Here is a 23,663-nt window from a genome sequence, read left to right as displayed (position 1 = left end):
AAGAGGAGAGCAGAATAAAAGTATAATCTGGAATTCACATTAACCTGTGATGTCAGAGTTATCACTTTATTTAAAGTAAATCCTGATCATGTAAATCAGGGGTGTCCAACTCCAGGCCTCAAGGGCCAGTGTCCTGTAGATGTGTCCTTGATCCAACACAGCTGATTTAAATGGCTTAATTGCCTCCTCAACATGTCTTGAAGTTCTCCAAAGGCCTGGTAATGAACTAATCATTTGATTCAGGTATGCTGTCCCAGGGTGATATCTAAAACTGTAGAGTTGGACACCCCTGATGTAAATCAATTGACCAAATGCCAAGCAAACAAGAAAATGACTTTAAATCTAAATGAGAGTGCACAATAAACAATAAATATTTTATTTGTTCAATAATAAAGATGTTTGTTTGAGGTGCTTCCTTTAAGGTGTGGTCCAGACCTGTGTACAGGTGTGTCAAGGTGACTGAAAACCAACGTGTACACATCAGTCAAAGAGCAAAGACACAATATATTATCAGACTATGAGAAGATTTTTGCTTAATCAGCAAATGAATTGCTGCACTTATTTATTTATTTTACTAGCCTTCAAATACAGAAAAATATACTTGATAGTGGTCTCGTGTTTTAAAGTAAAGCATCTTACAGGTCTTTAGTTTTGTGTCGCTCTTTAAATTCATACAGCGCAGACCTAAACTACAGATAGAGGGCGACACCTTTAAGTGGAGAGGTTTCTTTTCAGACGTTAAAGAAAGTATCATTGACCAATCACGTTAACGCATTCGTAAACGTCACCATAGCAATGCGCTGAGCTAACTGCAGCTTCTTGAACTAACCAATCGCATGAGCGCTCTGTGGCATTTAAACGTCGTGGCGTCATACGCACGAAATTCAAACTCGAGAGAGACAAGAGTTTGTGCTTCTCTGCATTTCACGTTTTCTCGACGAGGTGAGGTCATTGTGTTGATTTTGAAATTGCAGAAATATACTTTTAAATTCGATCACTAGTTTTAAGTTTATTTTGTTTATACATGAAATCATTTTTAATCGGTTAAGCGATGGTGCTAACGCGTTTCTCATTTGATTCATGCTACACAGTCGTTTAGCTTGGTCGCGTTAAGCTAACGTTCAAAACAGGAATAGAAGCATAGCGAAGTTTTTCAATCGGACCTGACTTACTTTTTAAATAAAGACATTTTTCGACAGATGCTATCCTAGCATTAGACTGAGCATCGTAGCTGTCAGTAAACCTTTATACTGTTTCACATCAGATAGGGACTTACTGTTTATCTGTCGTGATGTCCAGGTCTATGAAAACGTAGATAAAATGGCGCAGTTTGGGTTTGAGAACGACATCCACAGCATCTTGAAGCTGGACATGCCGATCACAAACGCTCCCATGGCGAGGTGGCAGAGAAAGGCGAGCTCATCAAACACATCCGCCCTGAGCGGCTTGTCGCCGGGAAAGTCTGCTAATGTGTCCCTGAGCTCATCAAAAACACCAAGCAAAACGCCAGGTAGTGTATTCATACTCGTATGTCGGGGAAACCTTTGCAGTTAGCTTTGCAAATGTTAACCACTGGGAAATTTTTTTTATTTATTTTTTTTATGGGTCATAGGCAAAAACAAGAAACAAACCCCATCCAAGATGGGGGGTGATCGCTTCATTCCCATCAGAAACAGCAAGCAAATGGATGTGGCAACTTTCCTGCTGACAAAGGAGAATGAGCCAGCGGACACAAACACATCAGTTACATCAGTAAGTTGTATAACAAACACTTAAGCTTCTATTTGTACAAGTAGGATATCAATCAGTGTGGCTCTCTGTGTCTGAAGGAAACCCAGAAAGCGTGGTCTGTGTCACTGAATGGATACAACGTTGAAGATGCAAAGATCCTCCATCTCGGAGGGAAACCACTTAATGCACCAGAAGGTAGAAATATGTGCATTTCATAAATATTATTGTATTGAAGGCAATTCTTTTTATTCATTGTCGCTCTGTCTTGTTTACAGGCTACCAAAACAACCTAAAAGTCCTCTACACTCAGACAGCAACCCCTGCCTCTATTAAAAAGTCCAGATACATATCCTCAACTCCTGACAGGATCTTGGATGCTCCTGATCTTAGAAATGATTTCTGTAAGTTGGGCACTTAAGAGGATTTTACATCTCTATACAATTGACTTTATTTAATTGCAGTGAATCTTTAAATGATGCCACATAATTACAGAAAGGCAGAGAATGGACGCTGATCAATAGATTCTAAATGAGGAAATCTTGTAAGCTTGGTTTTGAAGTCCTTATTTGTGACTTGCAAGCTGAAATATTTAAGTCAGTCTTCCCACTAGGACAGTTGAAGCAGCCCTCCAACCTCATAAGCTAAGATGGCAATGCAAGTAATTTTTGTTTCCATTGCTGTCCATGACTGGCTGTATAAACACTATCCAGATCACGACAAGGCTCTGTCATGAACGCGCTGCAGCATTTGAGAGAGAGATCTCTGTATCTCAGAGCAACACCATTCCCAAGTTGTTTTCCTGTTTAAATATTTTCCAGTTTATATGTTCCAGTTTAATAAATAGGAACCTAACTTGGGAATGTTGCTCTGATTTCTGAGGCAACTGGAATTCAGTGTTGCATAAACACCCTAGTTTAGTAAATGAAGAATACTTTAACATGTAATATTAATTTAGGCTTTTTTTTTTCTTTTTCTTTTATTCCCTCTAGATTTGAATCTACTTGATTGGAGCAGTAGAAATTTTCTCGCTGTTGCTCTTCATAACAGTGTTTACCTGTGGGATGCCACTCAAGGAGACATCATTCTTCTCATGAAGCTGGAGCGTGAAGAGGACTACATCTGCTCCCTGTCCTGGACTAAAGAGGGAAGCTACCTAGCTGTCGGCACCAGTGACTGCAAGGTTCAGGTCCGTGTGGAGATCATCGTGCCACTTGGGATCAAATGAATATGGGACATTAACAGAACATGTTTTATATAAATTCTTTTTTAAATAAATTGTATTGATTTCCATTTAGTTGTGGGATGTTGAAAATCAGAAGCGCTTGCGCAGCATGGCCAGCCACACAGCGAGGGTTGGAAGTCTGAGCTGGAATGACCATATTCTTTCCAGGTAAAAATGTTTCTCCTACCAAAGACAGTGGTGATATCTCCCTGGTGTTTTCCATTTGTGCACTCAAGTGTGTGTTCTCCTCTTTCACCACCCCCTGCAGTGGCTCCAGATCAGGACACATCCACCACCATGATGTGAGGGTGGCAGACCATCACATCGGCACCCTCACTGCTCACACACAGGAGGTGTGCGGCCTCAAGTGGTCCCCTGATGGGCGATACTTGGCTAGTGGAGGCAATGATAACTTGGTGTGCATATGGCCCCGTGCACAGGAGGGCAGCGCAGGCAACGACGGCCAGCTGATCCGCTGCTGGAGCGAACATCAGGGAGCAGTCAAGGTGAGCAGCAAACAGAAGTTCAATATGCTAATTTTCTCCTTTTTCCTTTTCCTCTCCCTTCCTGCTTCTTATGGAAATTTAATGAAGACTGAAGTTTAAATATTCTCGTTGCCACTTGTGTATGCTTTTCCATTGTTCTAGGCTCTGGCCTGGTGTCCATGGCAGCCCAATATCCTTGCATCTGGAGGTGGTACTAGCGACCGCCACATCCGTATCTGGAATGTAAACAGTGGCTCCTGTATCAGTTCACTTGACACTCAGTCCCAGGTAACTGCGTCCTTCCAGGGATGTCAAACTAATTTTACATTGTGGGCCACATACAGCTCACATTGTTCTCAAATGGGCCGGATCAGTAAAACTCTGTTTTCTGGCAGTGTAAAGATGTTTAAACATTTAATCCCTGAGGTGTCTTAATATAGAATACAATTTCAACAGCGCATTTCAGTTTTTCTATATTGTAAAATAAAGGCCTCACCCAAAATTTCCACTTTTTGTTAATGCACAACAGATTTCAATAGTTGTAGAGGATTAAAATGAACATTTCTGTATTAATATTTAAGTGCATATAGTATTGAGCTACTATAGTGTGGAATGAATGGCGATGTGGAAGGTCTTTATCAATAGGAAAAGCTGGTTCAAGTTCAAAATCTATTCTTTCACTTTCAATAGCTGTCCAGTGGGCCTAAATGGAGACTTTGCTTGGTCGGTTCTGGCCCCTGCACCTGTTTGACATCCCTGTTCCACACAATTCAGTTTTAATGGTCATTCCCACTAAAATGCGTTTGACTACATGTCTCATCCAATCCAACTTTTCAGATCTCATCCCTGGTGTTTGCACCTAACTACAAGGAACTGGTCTCTGCTCATGGATATGCCCACAACAATGTTGTTGTCTGGAAATATCCCTCTCTCAGTAAAGTCGCAGAGCTCAATGGTAAACAAGTCCCGTCCACATAAAGGCACATCCAGTGAACTAAGAACCTGCTGTTCCTCCTTTCTCCTGGTATAATTTATTTATTTTTCTTTAAGGCCATGACGACAGAGTTCTGAGTTTGACTCTCAGTCCGGACTGCTCTTCTGTTGCTACTGTTGCTGCAGATGAGACCATTCGCCTGTGGAAGAGCTTTGAAATGGATCCCATTAAGAAGAAGGCTAAAGAGAGGATGGTTAAATCAACCAGCAGCGTCATTCATCAGTCCATCAGATAATTTGCTTCATAGAGATTTTACATCTATAATGAGTCTGAGTTATTTGCGATATATATATTTTTTTTCTTAATTTATCCACAATAAAGGGAACCACCTGGTGTTGGTCTGTTATGCTCCAGTTGGTGGTTTAAAGTGTTGATGGCCTCATGTTTATTTATGCAGGTCTGCTGTTGTGTGTACAGTACGTGTGTGGGTTTTTTTTTTTTTTTTTTTTTTTTTTTTTTTTTTTTTTTTTTTCCCCTTCCCCAGTCAGTTTTTAAAATTATAGCCTAGTTTCTTTTAATCAGGATGTTCTGTATACCTGGGTTAAAAATAAACACTTTACCACATCTGCTTCCCTTTGTGTTGCTTCATGTTGCCAGGACCAGTTTAAACGTTTACTGGTGGGATGTTTTCAGATACATCATGCTTATGATGTAAAACTAAATCTGCTGTTCATTATCAGACTAGAGCTGACTTTTGTGATGTAACAAAAGTTGATCTATTATAATGGATCACTTCCCTCCTGTGATTCACATTTTGTCTTTATTCTACCTTCCTCTAGTATGGACTGAATTTGCTCTGTTATTCTGTAGTGTTGGTAAAATGCAAATAACTTGGTAGATGTGTCTCAAGTATCTAAGGCCTGAGGATGTATTTCATTGAATTTTTCCCCCCTTAATGTAAATGCAAATGCCCAAATATTGCCACAAGGTGGCTCAGTGAATACAGAACTGAGTGCTTGCAGTTAAGTTATTTAAAAGGAATGCTGATTGGGTTCATATGCAGAATATTTTCCTTAAAATATTTGTCATCATATTGCAAAAATGAATAAGCTGGGTTTTTGCTGTCATGTACTTTTTTTTTTCTTTCTTTTTTTAATAGATGTGCAACTGCAGCTACTAGTACAGTTTATAAATCATTTGCTTTGAGAAAAGTCCCATAATGTTATCTTTAATTGACCAAGAGTTAAAACCAGCATAAAAGGCCCAACCTCTGTTCCTCAGAGGGCACATACACGTTAAAACAGGGGTCCCCAATCCCAGTCCACAAGGGCTGGTGTCCCTGCAGGTTTTAGATGTGTCCTTGATCCATCAGAGCTGATTTAAATGGATAAATTACCTTCTCAACATGTCTGGAAGTTCTCCAGAGGCCTGGTAATGAACTAATCATGTGATTCAGGTGTGTTGACCCAGGGTGAGATCTAAAACCTGCAGGGACACCGGCCCCTCGCAGACTGGGATTGGGGACCCCTGCGTTAAAGTAATCAATAGCAGCAAACATTGATGGGTTTCAGTATATTCATACTTCTTTAGTTATAATTCAGAAACAACCAACAGCATAGAAAGCCTATTAACTTAAAGCACAGTGTGCAAAGAGAACAGACCATACAGAGTTGTAAAACTCAGATTGGATTAATACAGATGAACATGCACAGCAGTGTATGTGCACTTTAAAAACAACACAAAACTGTAATATACAGTATAACATTGCTCTCCCACAACTCTTAAAATTGAAATTTAGTTTAGGTGTAACACTTTTCGGTCAGTGCACACCATAACTGTTTTTCAAATTACACAGACCTTTAAATTTAGTTTTATTTCAAAGATAAATAAAAAAAAACTTAAATATTTAACATTTACAGTGAAATTCTTTTTTGGGGGCTAACAGATAATTGCAGTTATTTACATGTTCTAGTCTTGTGTGAAAACTGTGCCGTACTCCCAAGCAACAAAGCCCATGTTAGCAAAAACAGCAGTGTGGGTCGAGCCCGAGTCGAAGAATACTATCAGTGACAAAAATAAGCACCAATCTTCATACAGTATTCATCACAGTTACAACTTACAAACACAACGTGGGCAGGTAGAGATCACCATTCACATCCCAAGAACACTGGATGTGCTTTCACAAAAGACTAGATTTACAAAGAAACTGCAGTTTAGATGAAGCATACTGAAATTGATGTCAGTCCAATATGCCAGTAGATATGAATGATGAATTTAATGGTGTTAATTCGAACTAACAGTCTGTGTGTCCTTCTCATTTTCCAGGCAGGGTCACAGAGTTAGACTTCCTTGACTTTGCCCATGAAGATTTTGCCGTTGGTGCAGTGGTGACTGGTGCCATTCTGAAGGTGCTTTCCGTTGGCCACCACAGTGAACGGTTCGCTGGTTGAGCCGTTCTGTTTCGACTTTTCGGGCGTGAGGGGAAGTCTGTTGCCTTTTATGTAGGCCTGCACCCAAAAGTGGGAGAACAGGAGGAAGAATAAGACCCCATACATCCAGATCAGGTGGATCCACAAGGGGACTTGATAGTCACACTTTTCCATGAAGTAGTATTGGCTGATGTGAATGGAGACCAGAATGAACTGCGTCTGAAAAACAACCATCCCCCCCAAACATTAGTTTTTGTAAAACAGTTGAGCTGTAGCCAAAAATCAGATATGCCATTTATTTGAATTTGTTGCTGTGGAAATTACAAAACAACAAATCAACGTACAAGCTGGATTGCGGTCATGTACTTCTTCCACCACAAGTATTTGTGGAAGCGAGGCCCTGCAGCAGAGAGTGCGTAGTAGGTGTACATGATAACATGGACTGTTGCATTCACCATGGCATGGAAGGAGCCCATTCCTCCAGCTTAAGAAGGGGGTAATAAAAGATTATGTTAATGTACACCTGCAACATCTCACAGAAAAGTTGTGCTAGTCTTGCACTGTCAAACAATGCGTTTACATGCATTTGTAAGCTCACCGGGTGTCAGGGTGACGCCCCACCACCACGTCCAGGGCATAAAGGAGTGATGGAAGACGTGAAGAAATGTGATCTGACCTTGTTTCTTTCTCAGCACAAAGAATACCTGCAAAAGCACACATGGGATCAGTCACGGTTAACTGATCAAAAAGCCAAAATAATAAGGAAATTTAAAAAAAAGAAAATGCCCCTACTGTGTCAAGAAGCTCAATGAATTTGGAAAAATAAAACAGCCAGGCCACCTGAACCATCTGTGGAAAGGAAGAGGGCTGTGATGTCAGATATCTGACACTCAATCAGAAACAAAATAAAATAAATTACATTTAAAAAACCCAAGCCAAACAACAACAACAAAAAAAAGTTAGCTTGAGACAATGAAAGCTCCCCTGTAAAAATTTACTGACTTACCCTAAGAGTCTGTGGGCTGGTGGAAGGGTCAACAAGGTCACATCTCCATGTGAAGGTGGTGGCCCATCCAGACATCATAAACTACGTGTAAAAAAACCCCACACCAGCAGCTTTTAGCACTGACATCACACCTGTAGCAAAAGAGAGCAAACAAATACCTTTTTGTCTTACCTCATACACTATGTAGGCATTCAACAGAACCATGGAAACATTGTAGATTATCATGGCAGTGTTGAGGTGGAAAGGTTTGCGATTTGCCATCACGCGAGGCCCCACGTACACGGAGAAGGCAATGTAACCCAGGAGGATGGTCGTCATGTGCACGGGGCTCTGCATCAGAGGGTAATCTCTGACTCTGGCATCTGGAAAACGCATACAGGAAACACAGGCATGTTTTAGTCCTTGAGTCATGGTTCCATACTGGAATATCTGGGTGGGTCCACCGGCACTTCAGGTCATACATACTTTTGTGCCGTTTCACACCTGATGATGATGACGAAATACAATGTTCTGATTTGAGCAGATTGTAGGTGTGAAGAGAGAAATGAAGACACTTACCAGTTCTTGATTGTAGATAACTGTGGAACTCAACAACGCTTGTTATAGCCTCTCGCAGCATGGTGACTGCTTCCTCTTTACCCGTTCAAAACACCTGGAAAAAAAAAAGAAAAAAAGAACAGTACAAAAAGACAAAGAGTCAGAGAACAAGAGATGAAGCGGAGCTGAAAGAGGTTGGTTGGGCAGGTGAGCAATAATATGACTGCTCAACCTGCTCTCTCACTGACTGAACAAACAGGAGACAGCTGTATAGCCTCAACAAACACCCCTGAGTGCCCTCGGCTCCAATTTTTCAAACAGATATACAAGGGAAAAAAAGAGAGCGAATTTAAGAACTTCTTTGACAGCTCAGACTTTTTAAAAGAAGTCCTTCATAGATATTTTGGGCAGAATTGTGAAACGTGATTTCAGATGACAGGTTTTAAACAATGAAATGCTCATTGGGACTAACAGAGCAAGTCAAACAGGTGAGGCAAAGAACTTGGCCCATGTGGCCAAATGAGTGAATGAAATATGAGCAGATCATGAAGCTCAGGTAGTAAAATTGTAGAACGAGACAAGATCATTTATGTTGTTTTGAACTAGATCAAGCTTATTCTTCAGTTTTGACAAGAAGCCAAAGGTGAAAAGCTAAAAGGTGTAACAAGTGACTCACCCTCTGAGCACTCCTGTATGCGAGGAAAGCGGCTCCTCAGCCACAGCCGGCAGCACTCAATCCAGTGAATCCAACAGATCTGCGACACCCGTGAGAGCGATCAGGCAGAAAAACCAGAAGCATGAAGGGATTTTCCGTGGGTTGAAGCCTCCAGCTGTCCTCTGATGTATGATATTTACAAAATCACACAGAAAATAGACCAACAGTAGCTAAAATGCTTTAAGGAAAGACTGATAAAGAAACCGAGAGAGAGAGATGAGTAAAAGTGACAGAACAGCTATGACAACTATGGGACTGGGCTCATTCAGCTCAATTTAAACCCCATGGCTCTACTTTGTAGTTTCACAACCACACCCTGTTTCAGTGCTTGGCTCCACCTCTCTGTCCACACTGAGACAGCCTGTGATTGGACTGCCTCATCAATAAGTGGTGAAGGCGATAGGGTGAAAGAGTTAAAGGCCCCCTGCATAAGACACCTAGAGCCAAAGGCGAATACCTCCATTGTTACTTAATAAGTTCATTAAAATGCAAGAAAACAAACAGAGTTATGTGAAAAAAGTGAACTGATATAAAAATACAGATTGCCAAATCCATGAAATAAATAAAGTAAAGAAGTACATGAGGATAAAGTAATAATGTTATTCTTCATACTTGATTTAGGTTAAAGGTTGCAAACCCACACAATACACTTACAAACCTAACGACACATTTGGATTTGCCCAACCCTTGCAGCTATTTGACAGGCCCTCTGGTGCCTCTCGTTTTACCTGTTTCCCAAGCACCAGCGATGCTGGGCGTGAGGCCTGGATAGTGTTAGAAATTTACTCGGCACCACAAGATTAGACGGAGAGGCAGGCAGGAATGAAAGGCATCCGTGCACATGAAAGAGGGAGAGAAGGAAGCGGGGAGGAGGGAATCAGTGCTGTCTGTTTACATATCGTAAGACACTTTAACACTAAGTGCACTCAGGTGAAAGCATGAAAACATAAAGTGAAAAAAAAAAAAGTGAAATTGTTTTGGAAATGCAACGCATTGTGTCAGAAAGTAAAGACTTTCCAACACGGGCAGTTTTAGTTTCAGATAGAGCCCCTTAAAAACTCGACAGGTGGCTTCCTGAATGTGCCATTCACATTCATGGTAGGCACCATATTGTAAGTGTAATATCCTGATCTTGTTAACATATTAACAGTTCAGTTTCACCCAGAAACAGGGCTCTTGCAAAAGTGAAGGACTTCTTCTAAGAGCATGCTACATTTATGGGCAGTCACTTTCACATGCAGCCAGAACTCTATGCAATGACACTTCTATGTTAAATCATCCATGCATTGGTGGAAATGTGACAAAACTTTGAACTTAAAATGATCACTCAAACCAAGTCTAACTGTGCAGGGATGCAGCGTGAGAGCAACATGTTGCTTATTGGAGTGTTTTTGCCCTTTTTAAGCATAAGCTGACATGAATGTGAGACTTGGTGTTTTTGTCTCCAGCGACGTGGTCAGCTGTTTTCCATTGCTGCCATATTCTTAAATAATACAGCACACTCCCTGTCCATCTTGGTCCTGTGACTGTTAAACACTGACTTTAGTTTATCGCATATGAGCTAACAGACCGGCAAACAAGCTGACATTCAGTCCCACTGTGCAGCGCAGATAATAGTTTCCTTCACTTAGCCAATTGTGGAAAATTAGGCAGGATGGGCCTCATCTGGATGTGGAAAAATGAATGAATGGGGGTGGGGGGATTCTTTAAATTCTCAGCTCTGTGCTTTATGTAATAGCAGTGAGGATTGCTTAAGAAATCATATGGTCGCCCATGCTCATACATTTTCTCTTCAGTGATTCTGTCATTTGTGGAAGCCGGCACTCCAGAGCAGTTTGTGCTGTTTGTGAAGAAACACAATCGAGTTCACGTGTGGTTAGCAGTGACCGAGTTATGCAATTCGTTACGTTTATGTATAAATACCCCAGCATTGTCATTTTTAATCCATTGCTTGTTTGCAGCCCATCTAAACAAAACTGTAGAGACACTACCAAACACTGGAGCTGAAAGGCACTTTTCTTTTTCTTCTCCCCTCCCCATGTATGTGAAAATTCAGGTTTGTGATACTGATCATATGTGTGAAAAGGTTTTTTCTTTCTTATCACTGTTTTCTTACAATAAAATCACTTATCTGGCAACTGTTTTGCTAATAACTGAGACAGGTGCCTGTCTGCAATGGAAAATAACTGGAGTCTGTGATCTTGAGTAACATTTCAGTGGCAAGTTTTAGGTGAGGAATTTCAAAAGCCTGACAAAACTTTTTCATATTGTGGGTATTCTACAAAAATCCATTCAGTGCTCTGAGTTCAAGCTTGGTTTTATTTATTAATTTTTTTGGATTTGTTCAGTTAATTTTGATCATGTAAACAGTATACAGAAAGTAATTTAGAAACAAAATACTATACAAAATACTGCAAAACACATTATAGTCTCACTTTACCTATTCTGATTCCCTTTACATATAGAAAAGTATTTAAGTTGGACTTTTAATAAGTTATTGCAGGTGTCTGACCCTATAAATGTATTTATTTTTTAATTTTTGATCATGCATTTAAACGTTAAAGCCTTGAAAATTAATTTATTGTGCAAAACTGACTGGACCAAGAAGCCACACTGAAAATCTTTTGAGATCATATGTTCCCATTCACCTGAGTTTGGACAAGTAAGTGCACTCCCAGTGAAAACAATGACTTAACTTTATAATGCTTCATCTAATCCTTATGTGAATAAAGCCTGCATCAGCAATAATCAGCATGCCAAGAGAGGTAAACACTCTTTCAGGGAATCACCATGCAGAAGTCTAATCTGTTTGCAGATTATTAGCTTGGTTTTGAGGAGGAAGGGCCACCATTTGCCACTTTTAATTTCTTTTTTTTGTCTAAAGGGGGGTAAAAGTGGCAGACAAGACACACGTCTGGTGTGCGATTGCTTTCTGAGTTACAGAAGAAGAAATTCAAAATATGTGTGTGTTGTACATGTGCGTTTGTCTTCCTGAAACTGTAGTTTTCCAGCCCTTCTGCTGCAGACCTAAAGGACAAGATGTTTCTTTATTCCACAAGAGTGTAGAATAACAAATAAATTACATAATGTGCAGCAAGAAGTTATTCAGACTGACTATGTGTCAGAGCTGTATCCCTGACCAAACTGAAAAAAGGTCCCCAAGTTGCTTTTTGTCTGTCGAGTGTCAAGTTTTGCAATTATGTTTTTGGCATTAAAAAAACGTTTTCTGTTTATTTTTTGTATCACTTTGGTTCTCGTGGGATTTTATTTCACTCTGAGGTCTTTCTCTAATCTTTCTGTCCAGACAAACACAGTGACACAATGTTCCTTTGGCCTCTGAGCATTTAGTCCTCATGTCTGGAATATTTATACTGTCAGAGTTTAACTTGGCAGGTGTTACATAAACATTAAGCATGTGTAGTGTGATCATCGGAGGCATGGCGTCCTTGTTTGAGCAGGAGCTCATTTGCAATCCTCTGCTGAGATTTGACTTTGTAAATCATCTTTCTGTGCATTTAGCTTACAATAAAAAATAATAAAATCTTTATCTTTATTCGGTTCATTTATAAGGATTAAAAGAAAAAAGAAATGTGAAAGGATGTAGGTTAAAACTACAGCTTATTTAACACCTACACTTATACAAAAAAATCAACATGTAAGGAAAATTACGTCTTTAACCGATTGAAATATAGAATCATGATAAAGGAGAAAAAGCAAGGATACAAGAGACCATTCATAGTTTCAAATCCAGCTATAGTTTAACCTTTTATAACCAGAGCATCTTCACACTAACATTTATCACAATACTGAATTTTTGTATTTGTTTTTTACAACTTTTTTTTTTAACAGTTTCAGTGTGCTACACTTAAAATCCAGTTTTCTCTTGAGTTCCTGTGTCCACATTGTTTGAACCCATGTTTGCACAACAATTTTTGAGCCTCAAAAACGCTTTCAAATTTGTGAGTACTGGCATTTTGTCCTCAGAAGTGACTGTTGTCCCCACAGGTATAGTGGGATACTAATTTTTGGTCCTCAAAAAGATGTTTAAACAAGTACATACACACATCCACACACACAATTCAATTCAATTCAATTCAATTTTATTTATATAGCGCCAAATCACAACAAAAGTCGCCTCAAGGCGCTTTATATTGTACAGTAGATAGCACAATAATAAATACAGAGAAAAACCCAACAATCATACGACCCCCTATGAGCAAGCACTTTGGCGACAGTGGGAAGGAAAAACTCCCTTTTAACAGGAAGAAACCTCCGGCAGAACCAGGCTCAGGGAGGGGCGGCCATCTGCTGCGACCGGTTGGGGTGAGAGAAGGAAAACAGGATAAAGACATGCTGTGGAAGAGAGACAGAGATTAATAACAGATATGATTTGATGCAGAGAGGTCTATTAACACATAGTGAGTGAGAAAGGTGACTGGAAAGGAAAAACTCAATGCATCATGGGAATCCCCGGCAGCCTATGTCTATTGCAGCATAACTAAGGGAGGATTCAGGGTCACCTGGTCCAGCCCTAACTATATGCTTTAGCAAAAAGGAAAGTTTTAAGCCTAATCTTGAAAGTAGAGATAGTGTCTGTCTCCCGAATCCAAACTGGAAGCTGGTTCCACAGAAGAGGGGCCTGAAAACTGAAGGCTCTCCCTCCCATTCTACTTTTAAATACTCTAGGAACAGCAAGTAGGCCTGCAGAGCAAGAGCGAAGTGCTCTAATAGGGTGATATGGCACTACAAGGTCATTAAGATAAGATGGGGCCTGATTATTTAAGACCTTGTATGTGAGGAGCAGGATTTTGAATTCAATTCTGGATTTAACAGGAAGCCAATGAAGGGAAGCCAATACAGGAGAAATATGCTCTCTCTTTCTAGTCCCTGTCAGTACTCTTGCTGCAGCATTTTGGATTAGCTGAAGACTTTTCAGTGAGTTTTTAGGACATCCTGATAATAGTGAATTACAGTAGTCCAGCCTGGAAGTAATAAATGCATGAACTAGTTTTTCAGCATCACTCTGAGACAGGATATTTCTAATTTTAGAGATGTTGCGCAAATGGAAGAAAGCAGTCTTACATATTTGTTTAATATGTGCGTTGAAGGACATGTCCTGGTCAAAAATGCAGACACAGCAGAAAACAACAACAACAAAAATAACTGGTCTTCTTTGACTGAATAGATGACAGAAAATATAAAGACATTAAGAGTTTTTTCTTTTGTGTTCCATGACTGTAGCAAATATTTCTTTGTATTTGTACGAAGTATGACAGTGCAATGACAATAAAGAGTTATCCTATCTTATGTCATTATCTTAGATAGATAAACAAATAAAAAGATCAGGATGCAATGCAGTAAATCTACATAGATATTACCAAACAACACCCATGAGCTTATTCTCACATGCAGAGTGGGACATCTAGCGGCGTGTAGGAGCTCTGCAGGGGATTGACAGTGGCACAATTCTGGCTTCAGGAACAGTTACATAAACTTTGGCAGGTGATCGTCTCCTGAGTCACACCTGTGCTCAAATCACAGCATAATGGTGATTTGCATCAGTGTGTTGAAAACTATTTTTAAAAGGCTGAATATTATTAGAAATTCAAACGAACTGGCTATTCTATTAAAGCCGAGCTAATCGCCCCTCAGATTTGTGAATGAAAGTAGTTACAGTTGAATTGTCTCCCTCTGTCCGCCGGGGTGAGAAGCTGCTTGTGGTGGGAGGGAGGCGGCGGCTGTCAAACTCCTTATCCGGGCTTTTCCCGGCTCTGAAACGAGCACACCCACCGCGCGCCAATGGCAAGGTGGAACAACAGGTAGGCGTCCTCCACCCGCCTCCCTCCCTCTCCTCGGTCGGTGCGTCTCGGAGAAACAAGTGGACCCACTGTCTGCGTGGAAATGAGAGCAGAACTTCGCCTGTTGTTTGCTTGATTGTCTGGGCCGGTTTGTCTGAACAGTGGAGGAGTTTTTATGCGCTTGCTCTGACAGTCCAGCTTTGTTTGAAAGACCTCAGAGATTCGCTCTGAAACGTCTACTAATTAATAAATCGGAGGTCCATTATCGGATAAATCGCGTTTGCGACATCAGGCGCGGGTGTTTGTCATCATGTGGATATGCTGATGGTAAGCGTGGTCTTTTTCTCGCGTGTTAAAGCGGTTCAGGGATTCAAAATTAGGGTTAAGTTGTGACTGCAGTGAAAAAAGCTCGATGGGTGTGTGTGTGTTATACTGAGACTGGGAAACAAAATATTTCCTCAGTCATTTTGTGGTATCGCCGCTTGTTGTTGCATAATCCAAGAAGTGTAGCAATAAGTTGACTATCCCACCATGTGACTCACAACAATAACGCCTCCATCATATTCTTATGTAAGTTTCTGCTCCCGTTTTAGACTCCAAATGTCTTTATACACTCACCCACCATTCTTGTGAATTAAAAAAAAAATAAGTGTGTAGTAGCAGCAGGGATTTTTAATCACCTGCTTCGTTTTCCTCTTATCTGACCTCTTTTCATCTACTCCTATTCCTCATAGCTGCCATATTATCTTCACCACTGAACTCTGAGCTGATTGAAAGAGGTCAGAGGCTCTCTGACTTACAGATCCCCCTCACCCTTCATGAGGACATGGAGGTCCTGCGCAGGTCTTCAGTGTTTGCTGCAGAGGTCCTGGATGTGTTTGACCGATCACTGACCGAGAAGGAGCTGGTGACCCAGTCTAAGGCGCTGTGCAGAGACTACATCTTGTCGAGGCTCAACCAGAACGGGTTGGGATGGTCTAAAACTGATCTCAATTTTTCTCCCTCAAATGCAGCGCTGGCTGAAGTGTCTATGGTGCTTCTCTGTCTTGGTAAGTTTCCATAAATGCCACCTTATCAATGACCTCTGAACCATGATTGCCTTGTTGGAATTTGCCAGTTTTTGAACTGATTGCTTCATTATTAGTGCTGTCATGAAAATAGCATGACATTTACAAGTAAGTAGGCGGGAAGACTAAGAATTCATTATCAGAGTTAAGTAAAGTTTGGGACATGAAATCCAGATCCTTATCAAAAATAGGATAAAAAAAGGATAAAGGGTATCTTTGGGATATTTTTTTCTTCTTGTCCATACTTAAAATGAAAGAAAATGTTGTGTTTAAGCATATCAGAAATGATTGACATTACATTTCATGCATTTGCAATCTAACATGCAATCCATTTTCACGATCTGCCGATTAGCTGCTCAACTAATTGATTATTTGTTTGGCCCATAAAATGTCAGAAAGTAGCAATGGCTGTAATGAATTTACACCTGCTTTCAGAGAATGGTAAAGAAACCAGAAAATTGTGAATGATTAGAGACTGAATTTGCTGATCACCTACATTATGATCCTGTGTCTGGAGTATTTGCTACATTTGCAATATATTAAAGCAACACTTTAGGCTTATACTCCACATGTCTATACAGCCTGTACTGAGCATTTGAAGCTCTGATGAGCTCAGACCAAATGATGAGTCGAGGATTCTATCTGCATGTGTGAGAACAGCTTGAACCAAAACCAGGCAGCAGTGGTCCAGCCCTCCTCTTCACATCTATCTTTTCTCAGCACACGGGTATCTGAGGGAACTCTTGTCACGTGAAATGTTTGAATTCAATATTCAAGCAGGTTAAAATGTGTGACGTGGTACACTTTCACCTGTTTTTAATCTCCTTCGCTCAGATTCACATCCTAACAGACTTTTCTCCTTTTCTTTTCTTTTTTTTTATTTTATTTCTGCTCTCCCTCTGTTACCTAGGCGATGAGCTGGAGTGTATACAGCCCAGTTTGTACAGGAACGTGGCGCGGCAGCTCAACATTTCTGTTGCCATGGAGAACATGGTTTCGGATGCCTTCATCGGTGTAGCAACAGAGATTTTCTCAGCAGGTACAAGGCTGTTATGAAGCTCAGAGTGTTGATGATGATGATGCATCGCAGTAGAAATCAAAAGAGCACAGGAAGTGACCTTCACTGCTGACTGCTTATGGAGGCACTGACTGTGGACCTCTGCAGCTTTCACCAGACTCATTCGGCTCAGAGCGAGTGGGTGCGAATCAGATGTAGGTGGAGTGAGACTCCATCTGAAACACATAATTAGTCCTACATCCAAGTTTCTATGTTTAGACATTAGTTTACTAAATTGAGCCCAAGTTTGGGATGTGGATGCTGAACATAAAAGGGCTTCGTTGGTAGCGTTGTCGTGTCTTGCTAAGAGAACTCAAATATTTTTCTTTAATTAATATAGAGTAGTCCTGTGACAGATTGACGACCTGCACAGGGTGTAACCTGAACTGGATAAGCAGTATAAAATGGATGGATGGCTTAATGTAGCATAGTGTTAAAGTGTAAGCCAGCATGTCCCATCTTGGGCCTCTCAAAAAGATGCACAGGAAGGAAAATTAATGCAGAGTGGCAGGGGATAACGGTGTTGCCTAAGAAAAGATTTTGGATTCTCTAGTTGGTTTTTGGCTTTTCTGAGTTTTGACCTTTCTGAGCCTACATGTTCTTAGGTTATCTTTGAGTTTTCCTCCATGTTACTTCTGGTTTCTTTCTGTAACCCTAAAATGTGTATGTTACGTTAGGGGTAGCTTGCTTCTCGCCCGCTGTCAGCCGGGACAGGCTCGAGTCTGGTTGGATGGGCATTTAAGAAAATAGAATGAAGGACGGATGGCTGTACGAGGTTGAATTGTAGTCACTGTTAGTCTAAGAAAGCTAGTTGCTAACTCCATAGTGTGCTAACGAAGATGGTTCAAAATCTAGGAGACACAAATCCCTGGGTGGGTTCCTTCAGGATAGTTATCGAGTGTAGATGTAGGTGTGCTCATCCGTCCGCTGTGGTGATCTCTTCCAAATAAGGCTAAAGCTGAAAAAAGAATCATTTAGGCAATTATAAGATATGTAACATAATTCTGATGCTTAATTTTGTCTGCATTTTCTTGATTTTTTGTTCTTAAATTTTGCACAGATACAGAAGCAACTGCTGTTGTGCACAAAGAAAATCACGAGCTCCAGCTGTGCTCTTTGGTGGTGTGATTTTTAAATTCGGAGTAAATCTTGTAATTGTGTCCTCACATAGTTCAGGTGTTGTTTTTGGCAAATAATTCATCTGGATGTAATAATAATAATAATAATAATAATAATAATAATAATATTATTATTATTATTATTATTATTATTATTATTATTATTATTATTATTATTATTATTATTAATTATTATTATTATTATTACATCCAGTCTAACATAGACACAGCCTTACTTTAATACCCTTATGTAAAAATTTGCAGGCTACACCAGTGGAGTTCTGGGATGATACCAGCCATAATTTTTAAAATAAGTTGGCCAATAGGTGAAAATATTTTTGTTGTTTTTGTTATTTTAATTTTTGTTTATTTACTCCCTCTTTTTTTGCTAAGATCTAGAGTTTTTTTTTTTTTGTTTTTTTTTTAAAGTGAACTTTGAGTCATCTTTGTTAGTTATTCCAAAGTTAATGAGCTGGGAACAGATAAACATCCTCTGCTTCCTCTGCTAAATGTTATCCTGTCTCAGTCTATGCTGATGTAGCTTAGCAACATCTTCTTCCTTGCACCTCTTCTTCTTCATATTCTTCTTCTTGCTCTTCCCGTGGAGGCTCCACAGCAGGTCATCTCCTCCATCTCACCCTATCCCTAGCATCCTCCTCTGTCTCACCCTCTCCCATATTAAGTCATATAAATAACATTGTGCCATCCATGAAACTTCTCTGCGGTCTTGCCCTTTTCCTCCTACCTGGCAGCTCCATGTTCAACACCCTTTGCCTAGTATATCCACTATCCTTCCTTTGCATGTGTCCAAGGTTGTCACCAAACTGCTATGCCTCAGCTGTCACTTTCTGATGTACTTGTTTCTTTAATAAAAAATATATGGTTAGCTATTCCTGTGGTTCATTAGATTAAAACCAAGAAGAAATGGCTTAGGACAACAGCAGCTGGCTCTGGCTTGAATGTGGAATTTCTTACTTGATTCACGGTTGTTACCTCTGGCTAAACAGCCTAAGTGGTTCTTCCTGTTATTCCTGGCTAGGAGTGATTTGTGCTAATTTAGTGACAACATTGCAGAACAAATGTGTCAAAAAGCCTGTCGGTTAAATTCTAGTTGAGTCTATTTGGTTGAAGTCGATCATGCTGGTCTTGGTCTTGTGCTTTTTTTTTTTTTTTTCTTTTTTTTTTTTCTTTTTTTTTTTAAGTTGTCTTGACAACAGCTGTGTTTTGTAAACCGTCCAAAGAAGGAATGACATTTTGAAGGATCCAAATAAAGAGTGACTTTATGTCCTCTGTATGCGCCTCGGGAATAGATTAGAGAGTCTGGTAAAACTTTGGTGCGGGACCAGGAAAGATCAAACACAGACTTGGTTAATGACATTTTCATGCTTGTGTTCTGGATAAATGTCTGCTCTTTTTGACGTCACGAGGGTATCATTTTTAGAAACGGCGTGGGATTCCTCCTCAAGAACAACAAACTGGTGAACCCAGGCAGTCCCAGCCCTCTGGGACGGGTTGGAACTTGACTATAAATAAAAAAAGAAAAAGGAAAAAAAAGGCATGTGTGTTTTTCCTGCAGTCTCGAGATTGTTTTAAAACCACCCTTTAAGCTTTTAGTTAGCCATTACTTTGTGGTGGACATAAAGGAATGACATTTTTATGGCATCTGTGGATCATATCCACATATCTTTCTTTGGAAGCAGTCATCTGTTCTGTGGTCGCCTTCAGTTAAAATCAACACGGCTCATCTCTCCTCCATCCATCTTCACCTGCCTCCCACTTCTGTTCTTTCTCTTTCCACCCTCCTCTTCTCCAGCTTTATCCCCGGCAATCTTGTCTCTATTCTTGGCCCGCTTCTCAGTAGGGAGGGAGACATGACGTGCTCTGACAGCTTCCACGGACAGTTATCTCATTTAAGCTCACCCAGAGCTCTATCCTTTAATAGCCACACTCAGAGGCTGTGGCTCAGCTCTAAGGAGCAACCATGACAATGCAAGCAGGGCTAAAGGGGGCCAATGCCATTAAGCCCTGCACTGCATCACTGACGTTCGTTATAACAATCCCTCTTTGCACTGGAAACTTTGCCTGGAGTGGCCGGATGCTGTCATTTATCATATTGGACTGTTTTGAGGTCGGTGCCTCTTGGAATTAAATTAAAGTAGTAACGGGACAAATACTTGGTCTTTTCCAGCTCCGCTGCTTCTGCTCCATTCACAGTTCAGTTTTGAACCTGTTGACCTTCCCGTATCTGAAACTACGTCAGTCGCAGTGCAGTCTAAACCTGTTTATTTTACAGCCTGGCATGGCCTTATCGATAGCATTAACACCATTTTGTTGACTTTCATATTTACAAGGTGCACCAACTGCCCTCCGTGTTTCCTGTCAGGTCACAGAATATGTAGCTGGAAAGTGACGGGCGTTGCTTTGTGTGGGAGGGAATGTTTACAGTGAGGTAAAGATAGCAGTTTGATTTTCGGTGGCTGCAGATAAACAAAATCCAGATCAGCTTGAACTGTGGAAGCACAGATACACAGATATAGAATAATTAACCATAATCCACTGGTGTCTGTTTTTTCCTGTAGGCATAACATGGGGTAAGGTGGTGTCCATGTTTGCGGTAGCTGGAGCCCTGGCAGTGGACTGTGTCAGACAAGGCCATCCGGCTACAGTGCACATCTTAGTGGACAGTCTGGGACAGTTTGTCCGCAAATTCCTGGTTCCCTGGCTGAAGAGACGGGGAGGATGGGTAAGTTTCTGCCTCAGCAAAATTTTGGGCAAACATGAAATGCATAAAAAGGAATTTGAGATACAACAGCGATTTGCATTTGCTTGTTTTTTTTTGGGGGGGGGGGGAGGGATTTGAATTTGATGCACTGCTTTGTACATGCTTGACAAACATGCTGATTGTGCATGAAGCTCAGTCAGCTTTCAGTCGTCTGCTTTCAGCAGTCTGAGATACGGGGATGTTATTTGCTTACTCTGGCTTCCTGCTGGATGATTTGATGAAAAGTTTCTGCTGTAAAGTGGATCATTCTCATGCTTGATTTAAACTCGGTTTTATTTTACTTTAGTGTGTGTGAGACAGTATTTTTACTTTTAGTGGACTGACAAAAGAGGCAACAGATTGCAATAATAAATGCCACTAGTAAAATGGCATTATGACATTTAACTCATTTGATTTCCTCAGTAACATTAATTTTACAACTTTTTTTCTTTCAGACTCACAAATTCAGGTAGAAAACAAAAACTGTAATACTAGTGACATCTATAGACTAGAAGTAAAATACTGAGATAATAAAACAGTTAATTTTGTTATTTGTAACAATACAACTTTATTTATATAGTACATTTAAAACCGAAGGTACACCAAAGTGCTTCACAACAAGGTTAAAACATAAGATATAAGATAAAAGGCTCCAACAGAGTACAAACCCCCCCCCCCCAAAAAAAAAATACAGACAAAATAAGAAATAAAACATTAGAGCATAGTTTAGAAGATAAAATATAAGGTGGGGGGTTTTTATACAGTGGAACATTAGTAGAAGATAAATAACATAAGGGTAAAATATAGGGAATGTGCACTAACTAACTGAAAACGCTCGGTCAAACAGTTTTTAACTGAGATTTAAATGAATAGAGGGGATCAGAGGCGCGAATAGCAGCAGGAAGATTGTTCCAGAGGCTCGGGGCTGCCAGGGCAAAAGCACGGTCACCTCTGGTTTTTAGCCGGGATCTAGGCTGCACTAAGGGTAATTGTCCTGATGATCTTAGAGCTCTCCTAGGGGTATATGGACTAAGGAGTTCAACGAGGTAGCACGGCGCAGCATTGTTTATGATTTTAAAGGTAATTCCAATAACTGCAATTTAATCACACATTAAGTGTGATTTTTAAGTGCTAAAAACTCTGTTCTTCTCTAAAATGCATCTAGTCTGCTCTTTTCCAGCTCCTATGTCTATTCATGGACTGTACTAGGGTAGTTTTGCATGATTCACAGTTCAAAATAATCTTTATTGACCTTAGATCAGTCCTCGCAGTAGCTCCTTAGTTCGTCGGCTATCTAATTCTCTTCCTTTCTTATGATTGGCTGTTTCCAATTGCGACTAGCCAGAACTGATGAAAAAATCTGCTATCACTGACGTCATACAGATTCAAGAGTAGGAAAAAAAACCCCTCATCTGAAATGGAGTGTGCAAAGCATCTGATGCTCTTTGGCTCATAGGAATTACTTGCACAAACACCTCCTATTCAATATGAGTGTCCACCATTGCTGCAGTGCATTCTGAAAGTGTATGTGTAAAATTTTGTATATATCAGAAAATAAATGGAAGCACAAAGTTTCCCTTTTAATATTTATACTTCAAGAAATTTAACAAGTTTTTTTTTTTTTTTTTTAAATATCCCTTTTATCTCCATTTTTTTTAAGGTGGAGATCACAAAATGTGTGGTGAAAAAGGATTTTTCCCCTGAAGAAAACTGGCTGTCCTCTGCCTTTGAGTCCCTCAAGTGCTTCCTCACCACGATGTATGTCTACATCATGAAGGAGCCATGAACGAACAGCATGTGGGAGGTGGGACGGTGGGGGTGTCATGTGTGGGATTAAAATCTCAGACTTGTCAATAAAAAGCTGGAGTGGAGAGGGTCGCTGTGATTGATGGGGATTGAGCCTGCCGGTAGATTTCAGTCTGCTGTTATGTATGGCCATCAGCAAATGTTTGACCAACAAATGTTTGTGTTCTCTCAGTGTCGGCCGAGCCCGTGAAGTGGTTGCCCTTCATCCAAAGAGTAGTCACCGTGACATTTAAGAGCATATCACTCCGCCTCTATGTATTATCTTACTGCTTTAACCGGTGTAGTAAGCAAGGCTTCTCCAGTGTTGTAACGTGAGGCTGTTCATACTCCAGAGACAAACACTCAGATGTTTTAATGTGGTGTTTCTCAGAATATTCACACTTAAAGAGGCGAAAACTGTGTTTGTGATGAAACTGACGCTCAGCTGGCTGGGTCCTGTTGTGAGGTTTGAGTCTGAAAAAGTGAGTTCACGCCTCAAGAGTAATGTCAGGTGGATTCAACTGTTTACACTTCATGGAGTAACTCTATTGTACTTCACCAAAGCACAAAGAGTCTCTTTACAAATATGATCCATTTAAAAATAACGAAGAGAAACGTTGGATCTCATTGCGCTTATTTTTGGCCAAAGAACTCGAGGAATGGTAATATATAAATGTTACCATGAATGTGCATATTTTTGTGGACACTGATTTCCTTTTAGATCTGTAAATAGTCTATTTATGATTTTATTTTTTTATTTAATGACTTGTATTTCAAACCACTGCAGTATGAGGACGCCACTACAGCAGCTGTTTAGGATGATTGCGTGTGATGGGTGTCACTTTAAGTGTGAACTTATAAATGTGTGTGTCTAAAAGTTTTTATGAAACCTATAATAAACTTCAACCTTCGCAGACGGGACTTTTGTGATGCTTTTGTTATTACAGGCGCATCGTTACCCTTGCTGTGAGGAATTAGAGGTGGTAAAGAACAGCCCTGTAGGGTGAAGAGGTGAGGG

At 40.3% G+C, this 23,663-nt stretch overlaps 3 protein-coding genes across 4 annotated transcripts; 2 read left to right on the top strand and 1 right to left on the bottom strand.

Annotated features, from left to right (window-relative positions):
* Positions 1-889: 889 nt before the first annotated feature.
* Positions 890-4,853, top strand: cdc20 (cell division cycle 20 homolog). Its single transcript, XM_063462430.1, has 11 exons — positions 890-942; positions 1,300-1,510; positions 1,613-1,752; positions 1,830-1,926; positions 2,007-2,132; positions 2,721-2,917; positions 3,027-3,121; positions 3,222-3,459; positions 3,601-3,726; positions 4,276-4,393; positions 4,489-4,853. The coding sequence occupies exons 2-11, from the start codon at positions 1,321-1,323 to the stop codon at positions 4,665-4,667; spliced, it is 1,506 nt and encodes a 501-aa protein (XP_063318500.1). The 5' UTR covers positions 890-942; positions 1,300-1,320; the 3' UTR covers positions 4,668-4,853.
* Positions 4,854-5,522: 669 nt separating this feature from the next.
* On the bottom strand, positions 5,523-9,298 carry elovl1a (ELOVL fatty acid elongase 1a). Of its 2 annotated transcripts, XM_063462486.1 has the most exons (8): positions 9,021-9,298; positions 8,366-8,459; positions 7,979-8,169; positions 7,808-7,888; positions 7,594-7,650; positions 7,400-7,505; positions 7,146-7,285; positions 5,524-7,020 (listed from the first exon to the last, which is right to left on the bottom strand). In XM_063462486.1, the coding sequence occupies exons 2-8, from the start codon at positions 8,424-8,426 to the stop codon at positions 6,712-6,714; spliced, it is 945 nt and encodes a 314-aa protein (XP_063318556.1). In that variant the 5' UTR covers positions 8,427-8,459; positions 9,021-9,298; the 3' UTR covers positions 5,524-6,711. The 2 variants fall into 2 exon arrangements, with proteins under 2 accessions (XP_063318557.1, XP_063318556.1); XM_063462487.1 differs by lacking the exons at positions 8,366-8,459; positions 9,021-9,298 and having other exon boundaries at positions 5,523-7,020; positions 7,808-7,938; positions 8,088-8,169.
* Positions 9,299-14,864: 5,566 nt separating this feature from the next.
* bokb (BCL2 family apoptosis regulator BOK b) lies at positions 14,865-23,561 on the top strand. The gene is made up of 5 exons (XM_063461903.1): positions 14,865-15,184; positions 15,592-15,906; positions 16,835-16,963; positions 20,679-20,842; positions 22,521-23,561. Exons 2-5 carry the CDS (start codon positions 15,684-15,686, stop codon positions 22,644-22,646), a joined length of 642 nt encoding a protein of 213 aa, XP_063317973.1. The 5' UTR covers positions 14,865-15,184; positions 15,592-15,683; the 3' UTR covers positions 22,647-23,561.
* The last annotated feature ends 102 nt before the right edge of the window (positions 23,562-23,663 follow it).

The sequence above is a fragment of the Pelmatolapia mariae genome, linkage group LG18 (genome assembly GCF_036321145.2).
Source record: "Pelmatolapia mariae isolate MD_Pm_ZW linkage group LG18, Pm_UMD_F_2, whole genome shotgun sequence".
Classification (NCBI taxonomy): domain Eukaryota; kingdom Metazoa; phylum Chordata; class Actinopteri; order Cichliformes; family Cichlidae; genus Pelmatolapia; species Pelmatolapia mariae.
The sequence above is the reverse complement of the archived record's forward strand: the minus strand, read 5'-3'. Positions and strand labels throughout refer to the sequence as shown.